We start from the raw sequence: 14,331 nt of genomic DNA, 5'->3' as shown, positions 1-14,331 counted from the left end.
AAACAGGGCTCCTGCTTAGGGGCCTGAGATTCAAATACTATTTAGCCCCAGAATTCAGACACAAAGTCAGAAGTGTCCACCTCTGGAAAGGACAACTTAAATGGGCTGAGAACAGCCATTTGGGAAAGTCTTTTCAGTATGTAAATCTACTTCAGAGACCCTGGTAAATACAACTGATAAACCAACATATATAGAAATTTCAGCAGGGACCCTCAAATTTGTCAGGGAATCAGTAACGGAGACAGGACTCATGTAAGAAAAGAAATAATAAGATGACTTAACACCAGGACATTAGGAAAGAAATTGGAAAATGCAGAATTGGCCAGTTAAGCACTTATGATTTGTTACCAGCATAGTACAAGTCAGGGTTGGAGTAGGCAGCTGGACAGTTCCCCAGAGAGACTGAGCTTCACATCTCTAAATGGGGTCCTTCCACAAGCTACTCCAGATTCCTCATTTTTTGGTCTCTGTACCCACCACCCACCCAATTACTCAACTTTTATATTTTGTCTTCTCTCACCCAATGCAATCTACATCTTTGATTCCACTAAGGGAAACATCTTAAAGTATCATCACTTCAGTGAAGGAGATGGGACTTGGGTGGGGGTCAGCATTATTAGATCCAAGCCTTGGGCCCAAGAGAAGAGATTCTGATGGAGGAATTTCAAACATCAGCCAGTTGGAAGGAGAGGATATTTTTAGCCTTGAAATCACATCTGGCTGGCTATCAAATGTGGTCTTTCTGACCAATGTACTAGAGCAATTCTTGTTTTCAGAAGCAGAAAGTGGATGAGGGGTGGAAATATTGATTCAGAATTTCTGAAGTGTGCTGGTAATGTAGTCTTATTGGGAATTTATTGCATGCCCCCAAGGGACAAGGAATCCCCCAGTCCCTACTAAGTAATGTCTAATACCTGTCCTCTGGTGGGGAGGTGGGGGGCACAGAGATAAAAAGAATCTCCCCTTCTCTCCCTTCCTCTTTTTGCATCTTACTTTCTATCATCTTCCTTCTCATTGCCTCTTCCTTTTCCCTGGAGCCCCTATTTTTTTCTGTCTTAATCTCTCTCTCAATCTTTCTTCCTCAGGAGGCTTCTGCCACCCCAATAACCAAGACCTGAGGTGGCATTAGGGGAAGTCTCTCCCTGCGTCTTTCTCCAACTTGCTGTATAGCACATTTCCAAATTCCTTGGGGCAAGGGAAACTGTGATGCTGTAAAGGGCCCTTTTGAAGTAGTCCTGCTTTTGTACTTGAAATACCCAAAGATGTGATTGCTTCTGACTGGAATTTGGGGGGCAATAAAAACCATGGGGATGAGGGCATATTTTTCCTTTTCAGTTTCAAAGTGGTATCTCTTCAGCTTTTAAATGGGTGTATCTATGTTCAGTAATACAGAGAGGAAGGTGCTTCAAGAAATCAAGCTGCCTTTGTCCTCCTCTGCTGAGGCTATGTAGAGGGATCGCAAAAGCCTTGGGTGATTTGATTCACTTACCAGATAATATCACCATCCCCATCATCTCACTGAGCTCTCTGCAGAGGTGGGAAAGGAACCTCATAAGTGACTCATAGGACTAGTCAGAAAAGAAATTGATTAACTAGAATCAAGCCTTCCAACTTTTAACTTCTGAAATATGTTTATATTTATATTTCCACCATCTAGGAAGGCATGCCAATGAAAGAAACAAATTGTGCATTACTCACTGCTCAGGTTTTGCTTTAACAGAACAAAATTTTCATTACTCAGTGCCTGGGTTTTGCTTTGCACAGAAATAATCACTGAGGAAATAATTTTCATGCACAATGGTATCATAGAAAGGCTACTAAATGGGAAGTCAGACTTCCTGAGTTTGGGCCTGATTCTGCTATCAGTTGACTGTGTGACCTAATCAAATTATTTCATCTCTCTGAGCCTTGGTTCTTGATCTGAAAATGAAGGAGTTATATTATCAGATCTGTAGAGTCTCTTACAACTGGGCAGCCAGGGGTCCTGGAGTCACCCAGAAGAAAATGGAAAAAATCCAGTGGAAATGGCAAAAAAAGAAGAAAATTATTCTAATCCTGAATGTTAGATCAAGTGATAATCCTAACAGAGAAGAAAGGTGGTACGAAATGTCTTTCATAGAACTGACTTTATTCCTCCTGGTACTTGGAGAAAGATATAACAGGGGGTCAATGATGGAGATGAAAAGTCAGAAAGGGTGGCCACTGATCAGTCAAATAGATAACCCAAACTCATCAATACTGTAGCTTATGGAACAATGTTTGGCATTGCAAAAGAGTAAACAAAATTGAATTTAAAATGTAAATAATAGTGTATCTCATAGGAAAGCCAATTCTGGGTAGTCTAAAAAATGCAGGAGTTTTAACAATCTTACTCACTGTAGCCATATTTTTTAAAAAAAGAAAACTGAGGCAAAAGGGAACAATATTTTTGGAACTGCAAATGGGGCTGAAAATTCTGCCCAAATTATAGGTCTGAATCTCAGACACCCAGGTAAACTCTTTCAGCAGACCATGACCTCTCCAGAAGCAGGTGTGTCTGAGTGGTTTGACTCAAAAAACAAAGGGACATTATACCTTGAGCTCTGCCCTCCTCGAAGCTCCACTTTATAGCCCTCACTCAGAGCTTGAAGAATTGTCATGGTGCTATGACCGACATGAATGCGATAAGCTCTAAAAGAAAGAGAGGCATGACTTTGGATCCTTTCAGGTAAAATCAATGAGAAAAATATTAATGTAATAAATAGCCTCACATCTAAATGAACTAGACCCTAAAAAGATCCCTGAGAGAGAGGTTTAGTTAGTGTTGGGAGGGAGGGGTAATAGCTTTCCTCACCAGGCCCAAATAAGGTTGTAGCACCTATCAGCAACTAGACACCACCTCAGATGAAAGGCCATGTAATAGAAAGGTGTTAATTTAACTTGAGGGCTGAGGTGGAGAAACCAGCAACCAATACTGTGCTCTCAGCTGAAATGTGATCTCCTCTGAAGGCTGTGAGGCTTCAAGCAGCCTCTCACAGGCAGCTGCTAAGGCTGAACTCCCAAGGTTTACGTATCTTACTTAAGAGACAAAAGAGTGACTTTTCCAAATACATCCATACAATTATCTTTCAATACTGCTGTACATAAAATGTTTAAAAATCAATAAGTGACCCAAGACCCCTCTCAACATTTTGCACCTAGTGTATATTTATAGTTGGCCTTTGGGAGGGCACATCTGGCTGTGTACATAAATGAATGTATTATTTTCCAATTAATGATCCCAACCTGGGGTAAAGCTTTACATGGGGAACTATGACTAAAAGTTTTGTTGGAAACTAAATGTAATTATTTGGTAAAGAAAACTCATTTATTAACTGAAGCATAATCTTTGACTTTCCTGGAAATTGTCATCCTATGAAGTAAGACCTTGTTCAAGTTGAATCTTAAATAAAAGTCCAAGACTTATCTCACACACATTTGAAAAGCTAATTCTTTTAGAAGCTTAGTACAGTCTAAGTAGGAAGGCATGGCTGAAAAGTAATGGACGAAATTTCTGCTATGTTTACTTGCAATGACTTTCCTTTTTTTGACATGTCACCCAGAACATCTACTCAAAAAGGGTTGTCTTATTACTAAAAGTCATATAATTATCTAGTGTGTCCCTAGCCAACCCTATGTGTGCCATTTCACTAGCATCTGGTTGTCAGGGAGCCTTTCAGTAGAGTAATCCTATTGGTGGGGAACAACAGCTCAAAAGAGAGAGACTACCATCTGGTTGTGTGGCAAGGAGGATCACTTCAAGGCTGTGTTACTAGTCACTTCCATTCCAGAATCAATGGATACAACTGTACACAAAGGAGGTATTGATAAAATTGATTTTTAATAGACCTGTGACATGCCCCAGTCTCACATCCAAAATGAGGTTAGAGGTTACCTCTTTACATACATTCAATCAGATGTAGAGTTTAATGGCATATTTCAGTCAGTTTTTAGCTTCCAGAAAACCACACTAACCAGCTCCTTTAGTGCAAAGATCACATGTGTATACTTCTTTGTATCCTTCCTAATGCCTTCCTTGGATAATCAGTGCTTGATAAACACCTGTTTTACGTGATTCATTCCATTTTCTTCTTCCTAGCTGATCACTGGGCAAGGTGCTGCCTAAATCTGAAAATTCAATTTCTGCTGTCAGCTCTATATATTCAATGTGAAATGCGTGGAGTTTCCTTGGTGCAGACCAGAATATATTACTTTAGTCTTCTACAAGTTTACATCAGTCCAGGGCACTGTGCCAAATCTGCATCGCTGTTACATGATCAGTTTCACTTCATCTTCAGTTGTACTTCAAAAACAAAGTCACATGCTTACAGCAGTTCCTGGAGGACTATGCCCATGGCTTCGGCCATGTCTGTGGAGTTCGAAGATTTTCCCAGATGTCAGAAAATTTATTCTGACAACAGCTTCTAAGTTCCATGCTGCCTCCTTAATCATGGCTGCATAGGCTAGATTGACTAAGACTGAATCCATGGTGCAAGCCTGTTTCTGTACATGAGTGATGAGGAGTGGGGTTATACAGGGTACCACCTGCTGTAATACAGGCCACCATATCATCAGAGACTAGTTTGCATATATTGCTGAAATGTGGGAAGAGATGTCTTGCCTGATAAATGTCAAAGTCAGAGCTGCAAAGGGTCTAAGTGTTTTTTAAATATAAAAACCATAAAAACTATATATAAAAATCTATGCTTTTCTTATACTACCATAAACAAATCGCTTTGCTCAACCAGGATATACGTAAAGGCACATTGTGATTCAGACATTTCCTTAGGAGTAGCAATACATAACCAAGAAAGCTGGCAACAGACAAATGTCATAATGGTTTGTACAGTTTTCTTCTCAAAGAAGGAGTGGTATCATTGATACCATGGATGTTTTGATAGAAGCTAAGGGCAAGTTGGAATTAATTATTTCAGAATCCCAAGCTCCTTAGGTTGAGGGATTATTGCTAGCTAAATTCAAGGGACCTATTTGATAAAGCCAGAACTCCCAGGTTACTAACTAGTTCAAAAAGAAGACTAGAGTAGTAAACAGCAGCTGGCTAGGAGGCAGCTGGCTCTGGGTGTGTTTCCACAAACTAGTTGAAAAACTAAAAATGTCAGTTCCTCAGCTATTTCTTTACTCAACATGACTCCCTTAAACACACCAGGCTGGGCAATGTTTTCCTTTGCCCAAAGAATTCTTTTAGTTGTTTTGATCAAATGCTTGCTGTTTCAGTGTCACTTAGCTACAGCTTCATTTCCAGAACAAAAAAGTTACATGTTCAATCCAACATCACCCCCTACTGGTTTGCCATTACAGACCAGGAAAAATGTGTTAAATCTCTTTAATCCTCTCAAATTCTCTTTTATTTTTCTCCAAAACATCAAAACATCAAGTACCCTGCTCTCTTCCCCATCTCTTGAGGAATAATTACTTTCTCAAAGGTAAAAGATTACCATCCCATTCGTCTTGCTATAGGTACTCACATAACCCTGTTGATTCCATCTGAGAAGCTGTGTTCACACTGTCTCCAAACAAGCAGTATCTGGGCATGATGAGGTCCACCACTCCAGCAACAACCAGCCCTATAGAGTAGCAGGTGGTTGGGATTACAGTCAAGAGGTATGCATTCAATGCTAACAGACAAGCATTGCCAAGGGAAGGAATGTAGCTACATAAAAGAATAAAGTTGCCACCAAATAGTTCTGGGAATCTGAAGGAAGTCTTATAATGAGTAATGAACTCTTTACCTTATGAGAAGCAAGTTTATCATGAGGCAGACATGACTACCTTTCTGATTTATACCTTTGTTCCAAGCAACAGTGATACTCAAGATGCTTATATTTGTCAACAGGGACGAATAAGCATCAAATCTAAACCAGAAATGCCTGGGCAAGGACTCAGGATCCAAACACGTTTGCTGCAAGGAAAAAAATGGGACACTCTGGGGCTTTAGGGTTGGAAATAAGAATACCATAGAGTTATATGTCTCTCAAACTGTGTCTATCGAGAGAATTTTTGCTAAGACAGTTTTAAAATCTGAAAAATAGAGTTGACTGAATCATTTGTATTAAGGGCATGGAAGAGCAGTGTATATAGATAATCCACAAATATTTTCTATTTGCCTTAGAATGTTTTTTGTTCTTACATTTTAATGTGGCTGTGTTAGGTGTTCGTAGAGTGAACATTACTTGAAAAAACTTCAACAACCATACTGAAAACCTAATTCAGGACTGTCTAGGGAGTTCTCCACCTTTACCTTCCTGATTTCTACACTGTTTCTGTTAAAATTGTTCAGCATTATCTTTTTGCTGTTTCTTGAGTTAGAAAAAGTAATTGGTCTTTCTGTCTCAAAAAGTTCTTTCAGAACTTTAATTTTTAAGAATAAAAATAGCCCGGCCAGGAGTGGCTCAGCGGTTGGGCATCAACCTAGGATCCGGGAGATCAGGGTTTGATTCCCAGTAGGGGCAGATGCCCGGGTTGTGGGCCCAATCAATGGCTCTCTCATCATTGATGTTTCTATCTCTCTCCCTCTCCTTTCCTCTCTCTGGAGTCAATAAAGATATATTTTTAAAAAATAAAAATAATAATTACAAAACTTATGTTTCTCACTTTAATTTATTTATCACCAATTCAGAAGCATTCGCTGAGCCCTGAGCTAGGTAACTAGGGGAGTAAAAAAGAAATGTAACAAATAGCCTCAGTCCTCCAGGAGATTGTAGTCTAATTGAAGAAAAGAGACAACCAAACAGGAAGCAATTAACTAACCACCCAAAACAATGTATGGTTGAGGCAAGATAAATGCTACAGGCAGAGTGCTATAATAGTTTGGGGGGGGGGGTGTTATTAGGACCTGATTCAGTTTATAAGGGTTCAGTGGAGAAAGCAAAGTTTGATTTGAATCTTGATGGGTGGGTAGGATTTGAATAAGGGAAAGGGGACATGAATCAAAGGTGTGTGGTTAGGATTGAGCATGGAATTTTGGAAAGCTTGTAGAGAAAGCAGTCTGTAATTCAGGTGACTAGGGAGAAACTTCAGACAAGGTTGGATATTGGGTTGTACAAGCTGTAGGACCTTGAACTACTAGATAATTTTGAACAGGAATTATATAATTAAAATTATTTTTCTTTTCTTTTTTTTTCTTTTTTTTTTCTCAGATCAGTATACAGAATGCATTGAAAGAGGAGAAAGTATAACCAGGGAAATCTGTTAAGTGGCTGTTGAAGTAATCTAATCACAGTGTTGTGAGTACTGGAAAGGAGGTGCTGATGGAGGCACAAAGAGTTGATAAAAGAGAGACATTGTGAAAAGAGAACCAACAGACTTGTTGGCTGTCTGATTGATAACCATGAGGAAATTGGCATGGGCTTATAAACTTATGCTGGTTTGTGGGGAAAGATGGTTTGATATTTTAGATATGTTGAATTCAAAGTAATGGTGAATTATCCAAGAAGAGATGTGCTAAGGGGGTTTGGAGATGTGAAACTGAAGTACAAATGAGAGATGAGAGCTTTTTTTAAAAAGAAAAATACTGAATACCTACAATGTGCTAAACATTCAGGATACAAACATGAATAAAATATGGATCCAGACATTAAGGAGTGTATAGTCTAATGGAAAGACAGAAAAACAGATGTAGATTATGCTGATGACTATAAGAAGGATAGATAGAAAGAAGTAAGAAGTGGATCCAAAAAGATGCTATTGCAATGATCCAGGCAAGAGATGCTAGTGACCTAGTCTGAGTAGTGAGAGTTAAGAAGAGACAAGGCATATTCAAGAAATATTTAAAAAGTAAAATATTCAAGACTTAATAGTTGGTTGAATGGCAAAAGTCAGGGTAAGGGAGGAGCCAAGGAGAATGACTCCCAAGACTAACTGGAATAACAAGATGAATAGTGATACCGCCAATTGAAATAGAGAATAAAAACAGAAAGAAGAGGAAGTTCATGTGGGAAGAAAACAATTCTGTTTTGGATGTGTTGAGGCTGAGGTCCTTGTAGAGCATTCGGATGAAAGTGTCAGCAGCAAGTTTGATAAACAAGGCTAAAGCTTAAGAAACAAGATGTGCCAAAGTTGTACAGTTGGAAGTCATCAGCATACAAGTGGTAGTTAAATAATAGACATAAATGAGATCACCCAGAAGAGTATATAAGGAGAGGAAAACAGTGGATGAAGGACAGAACCCTTAACAATAGCAATATCTAAGAGACAGAAAGAGACAGAAAAGATTAACAGACAATGGTAGAAAATGAAAGTCAGGTTGCAGTGCGTTGAGAATGAATTAGAGGTTAGAATGTGCAGAGAGCAAGGAGACCATAACTCAGAGCTTTGCAGAAAATGTGGGAGCAGCCACAGTTCGAGAGCAAGACTTGCTAAGAGAGGCAGGAAATGAAATGGAGAAGAATCATTCAGTGAGTGAGAAACATGTCAGAAAAGCAACTGAGGGAAGATTTAGGAGAATTTTCAAGACTATAAAATGCTAAAGAGATAAGAGCAGATTAGGACTGGGAACAGTGGTAAGGGCTGAAGCCAGATTACAAAGGGGCTAAAGGAAAGGATATTAAAGAAATGGCATAGTGAGTATCAAACACTCTTTTAAGAAATATGGTAAGAAAGGGATAAAAAAAATGGGGGAAGAAAAGGAGTCTAAAAGTGCAAAGCAACAATAAAAAGGAGGTAAGTGGAGAGAGGAGCAAGAAGGACTACTAGGAGAGATGTCGGTGATATCAAGTGAAATATTTGTCAAGATACCTGTGAATTCATTAAGGTAGATGGGAAGGGTACAATGAAGGGGAGATCCTGAAGATATTCAAGCAAGTGGGGAGGAGTGTGGGAGACAAATACTTCAGGAGTTGAGATTTTAAATAATTAAGTGAATTATTCTAAATACAACATGTACATATTGTTCTTGTATCATATAGTCAAACATGGAAAGTTGGCTTTCACAAGAAAAGTAGACAGAAAGAGTTTGGTACCTTGAACAAGGACTGTTGTCAACTGGGAAGAGAGTAAACTTGAGGTGGCTTAAAAGAATTATGGAGCATTAGACAGCTGGATAATCCAGCTGCAAATAATCAGGGAAGAGATACCCTCTCCCTCCTTATCTAGTTTTCCCTTGAGGCATAAGGGAATGTCACCTCTTGCTTTAGCTGGTCATTTTTACCTGAGTGCAGGCCTATTCAAATCTGGACTGGCACCTCTGGCATGTGCCCATCTTGAAGTTACCCATGGAACTCAGGATATCCAGGGACATATTTGTAATCTCAGCTGCATGCCTACTGCCATTCCTCTTTGGGAAGCCTGATGCCACCATGTAAGCATCACCAATGGTCTCTACGTGGGAAACAGTGGGGGGGGGGAATAGAATCAGGAAGCAAATAAATTCTGGTGTGTGTGTGTCACAGAGTTTAAGGGGTATGATGGGAGCCAGGTGTTCTTTTTGTAAAGTGAGGAAGACAGGGAGATTGTCAGTGGTTTACAGGCCTGGCTGCACATTAGAATCACTTAAGGACCTTTATAAAAAAATACCAATGTCTGTCCAGTCAGCGTGGCTCAGTGGTTGAGCATTGACCTATGATTCAGGAGATCATGGTTTGATTCCTGGTCAGGGCACATGCCCAGGTTGTGGTCTCAATCCCCAAGAAGGGGCATGCAGGAGGCAGCCGATCAATGACTCTCTCATTATTGATGTTTCTATCTCTCTCTCCCTTTCCCTTCCTCTCTCTGAAACCATTAAAAATTATATATATATATAATATATATATATATAATTTATATATATATATATAAAATTACTGATGTCAGGTCCCACACTGATAAATTCTGAAATAAGTGCAACTACTTTGCAGGCTCCTGGCTGGCCCTAGAGAATTATCAGGCCCCAAACAGTTCCTGGGAAAATGAAAAGGGTAGATTCTGAGAGTGTCTGTGTGTATCCATGAGAAAGCACCCTAGGAAAAGGTGCACATGGTACTCCCCCACCAAGCATTTCCCTAGATGATTTCAGGTAAATGAGCTAAGGCAACCTTAATGCAAGTATAGGAAAAGGGAAAGAAAGGAGGTAGAAAAGTTCATTCTTTCTGTTTTGCCTTGCTAATATGATAAAATTTGTTTTGCAGTCCCAATGGGTATGAAAACTGGGTCTTTTATCACCAGCTACCTCCTCCTCTTCTAGTGCTACCACTTAAGGGGCAGCACTACTAAGCCTCAACTGCTTTGCAAGGGGCAGTTACAACTGTAAACATGTAAATAAAGGCAAATCTGTGCTCCTCATCTTCCCCACAGAAGTGTGCTCACTCTTTTAGGTGACCAGTAAGTTGGAGCTTTTCAAGTAAATCCAAAAGATAAGTAAGCTGAAAAGACTTCTATGAAATCTGCCAGTCCAACTCCACTAGTAAAAGTTTGGATGCAGTTTAAATCCATGTTTTCCTAGAGAACAGTACTCATGAGTACAATGGTTAAGAGCATGAAACTGTGAAGTGGTGTTGTCCTGGTTAGAATCCCAGATGTATAATTTATAAACTGTGTGGCCTTGGGCAGGGCACTTAACCTCTCTGTGCTTCAGTATCCTGTACTTATCTGTAAAATAGGAATTATGACAGTACCTACCTCATAGAGTTTTCTAAGAACTAAAATCTTAATACATATCAAAGCACTTAAAACCTGCCTGGTGGATGATAAGTGCACACTGTCTCTTCATCATCATCACTGTCATCATCACCAAGATGATGTCTTGTAAGGAGCCTTAGAACTAAGCTCCAGAGAAAGTTTAATAATCAGCAATAGGCCTCTCATCATGATTTCCTATATAGCCAATAACTAATGATATTTTGCACTTATGGGACTTTATACCTCAGCATGCTTCCAATCAGGGCCTCCCTTACCTGTGCACTTTGAGAAAAGGATCCCTGCCCTCAAATAAGCATGCCTGTCTACACAGAGAGAGGCAACGGGTAATATGCAAATACTATATAGGAGGGTGAAAATCACTGGCTGGCCATTATCAGAGACTGGTGGTTGACCCTTCAGCTTTGAGTCAGTCACACAGGAGTTCCTAAGGATATGGATAAGAAGATTAGAATGGCAGGGAGCACTGCCTGATCTTGGTGTGGGACTGCTGTGGGAAACTGTCGGTTGCATAAGTCAGCAAAAGGACAGAGAAAGGAAAGAGGATGTATAGAAAAGGGTCTGGTTGAGATGAGATGGTAGCAGGAGAATTAAAACTGAAAACAAATCACTCACTTTGTAATTCTGCAGTAGCCTTCTCACTACCATTTCAGATTATCAAGTGCCAGAGGAAGTGATTCCAATTTTACAGGTTAAAAAAATGAAAACACAAATAGGTTTGGTGAATCACTGCTGGCTCAGTATTTTTCCTTTGTACTGTGTTTAGGACTAAAAAAAATAGATTCCATTTTGGATTCACAAAGCCCTGTTCCCTCTTGGAAACAGCCCACTAACTCCTTACTGTAGCCGTAAAGTACCAAAATACCTAATGACCTCATCCCTAAGATCCCCAACATTTGTCTGAATAGTATCACCTGGATTGATTAGACCAGTGGCTGTGTTACTGCTCATGCCAAGTCATCTTTGATTTTAGTTTCAACTGAATTAGCTTTTGGTGATTTGTTTTTCTCTTCAGGCTGCTTGAGTTCAACAAGTTGAGACAGGTAGTCTGATTCCATGGATTTTTCCTCCTTCGTAGTCTCCATGTGTGCTTCTTGATTAATTTGCAGGTCCTGCTGATTGACAGGTATGATGTCTATTTGTGAGCCCTATTTAGATGGCTTTGCCTAGCCCTGAGGCTCTCTGCCTGATCTGAAAGGGCCCTGTCTAATCTGAGATAAACACACTGTCCTGTGTGATTTAAAAGTTGGAATATTTCAGACTACTGTGAAGGATCCAATGAATTGAGCTACTCATTCTCCAGCTCTGCCTTGGTTCCTGGGACAGAGGAGCTGTCTAAAGTTTGGGATACCTGGGGCATCTTTCTCCATCAATAAGACAAGTATCCATGTTGCAGACAATGTGGACACATCCCTGCACAGCTATGAAATTTCTAGCAAGTTTCTGCTCAGAGACAAGATAACACATAAAACCAAGTGTAAGGAAGCATCACACCAAAATGAGTGAATGAAGTCATCTATTCTCTATTCATCTTCTGCAACCTTTGATAGAAAGAGTAGAAATTGACAGGCTGGAGGGGTTGGGAAAGGTCGGATGGAGCAGGGGATTGCAACCTCACAATTCATTACTTCCCAGACTTCAGACCAATAGGTGGGCTGAAGCAATCCCCTGTAGCAATCCCTAAGAGCCTCAAGTCTAATACTTCTTCGACATGAGTAATGCTAGAATTCTCTCCTGTATAAAAATGGTACCTAAATAGGAAGCCAAATGTCAACAGCATGTATATCTACACAAACTTTACCAAGATGAATTCTGTAGCAGTCACCAACTACAGGCAAAACACCAACACTTCTTCTGTATCCCTTTCAGTGCCTAGCATGATACCACCTACTCTGTGAGTAGTCAGCCACTGAAGTGCAATAACACTTTTAGACTCAACCTCTTCTTAGTCCCAGTTCTAGAAAATAGCTCAAAGGAAATCTGACCAGCAATCTCTGGCTTTCATTTCCAATGAGATACCAATGGAAAATTTTAAATTTACTATTTAAATTTTAATTCCTAAATAACAACATTTAATAAAATTGCATCCTTCAATTTTGAAGTACACATAGATGAGCCTCATATAAAAATTTCTCTCTGGAATTTATTTCTGTGCTAACTTACCTTGTGGACATGATGACTGCAAATGATGGCATCAAAGACTGTGTACAGGTCATTGAAAATATCCACAATCTCAATGGGCTCACTCATGGCTGAGACAGTGGTGAAACCCACAATGTCACTGAAGTACAAGGTGACCAAGTCAAAACCCTCAGGGTTTGACCGTGCAGCCTTTTTTGAGTGATTTGACAACTGATCTGAAAAGCAGACACAGCTATTCCTCAAAGGACACAGGGCTCCCACTATGCCACACACACATCTGTTAGAACACAGTTTCTCCAAAAATCACTGTCAAGTTAAATGATGAAGAAGAAAATATCACCTGGATGAAAACATTAATTCTTTCATTTATTCTACAAATATATATTAAGTGCTTACAACATGCCAAGCACTGTGCTAGGTGCTGGAATACAGCACTGAACAGACAGCCCTGGTCTGTGTCTTTGCGGAGTTTTTTCAGCTCTCTATCCTTCTTCCTCAGCACTCCATGCCCTTGGGGAAATTCCCCAGGTGGATGCCTTTGCAAGAAACTAGTTTCCCCAATTATCTCCTAGAAGATCATGTTACAGCAGAATAAAGTGCCTGGGAAATTTTGGAAATTCTAGTAACAGATAAAGCTTTCAACTAAGGGATGAAAAACAACCCTAGTACTTTCCTCTAGGAGTTCAAAGAACTGCTTCCTTTTAATTGGTCAACTACCAGGCAAAGTCATGAAATGTCACATAGAAAAGCCGAGGCACCAAAACTTAAATGATCAGCATGATCCACAGGTAGTGAAAAATTAGGAAGTGTGCTCTTCTCCCTTGATTTCCAATTCTTCTTTGATTTGAGGGTGTGACTCAAACCTACTGGGAGTAGAAAGGATGCAGGACACAGAGACAGAGCAGTTAGTTGATGGTGGTTGTTTTTTTTTTTCTATTTTTAAGAGAACACACTGTTACAATGATTCACACTCCTCAGGTGTTCACACATATGGTGGTAGCATCTGTGTTAGAAGCTTTATTGTTTTCTGTTTTTCAATTTCCAGCTCTTCAGTCCACTCCCAGATCAGATCTTCCAAGTTTCTAGAATATTGTTCCAACATTCGAAGCATAGAATTAATGATATTGGTCTTTCCCCCTTTATTGAAAGCTTTAAACTGGAAGTAAAATAGAAAGAGGAGCCAAGGAATCCTTACTTCCCAAACTCAGCAATCATGGACCAGGACCCCTTATCAAACACCCCTTCCTTTAAAATGCCAGGACAGGGGAGGTAAACCCAGGTAAAAACAGCAAAAGTCACCACCCACCCTCATTGTCACCCTGGTCCATTCACAGGGCTCTTTTGCTTTGAGTAGATGTTCCCTTATCTTTCTGTTTCTTTCAAGTCCGAGCAAAGGCGTCCTGGGCAGGGTCCTTCAATTCTAAGATACTAACGCATGAATAGTAGCCATTTCTAAGGCAATAGGATTTGTTCTTTAGCCCAGGCCAGTTTTGAGTGTTTAAGGGGAAAGAGAGCAGGTAATGCTGTTTTACCCTTCTGGGT

At 39.9% G+C, this 14,331-nt stretch overlaps 1 protein-coding gene across 1 annotated transcript in view; it reads right to left on the bottom strand.

Moving 5' to 3' along the window:
- Window positions 1-14,331, bottom strand: part of GUCY2F (guanylate cyclase 2F, retinal) — an 81,132-nt gene that overhangs the window by 10,451 nt on the left and 56,350 nt on the right. Inside the window, 7 exon segments of the mRNA XM_016198670.2 lie at window positions 2,575-2,668; window positions 5,505-5,603; window positions 9,185-9,232; window positions 9,235-9,354; window positions 12,807-12,963; window positions 12,965-13,004; window positions 13,776-13,949. Coding sequence (XP_016054156.2) covers window positions 2,575-2,668; window positions 5,505-5,603; window positions 9,185-9,232; window positions 9,235-9,354; window positions 12,807-12,963; window positions 12,965-13,004; window positions 13,776-13,949 — 732 coding nt within the window.

Source organism: Miniopterus natalensis, chromosome X (genome assembly GCF_054644295.1).
Source record: "Miniopterus natalensis isolate mMinNat1 chromosome X, mMinNat1.hap1, whole genome shotgun sequence".
NCBI lineage: Eukaryota > Metazoa > Chordata > Mammalia > Chiroptera > Miniopteridae > Miniopterus > Miniopterus natalensis.
This window is presented reverse-complemented; position numbering and strand designations above follow the sequence as displayed.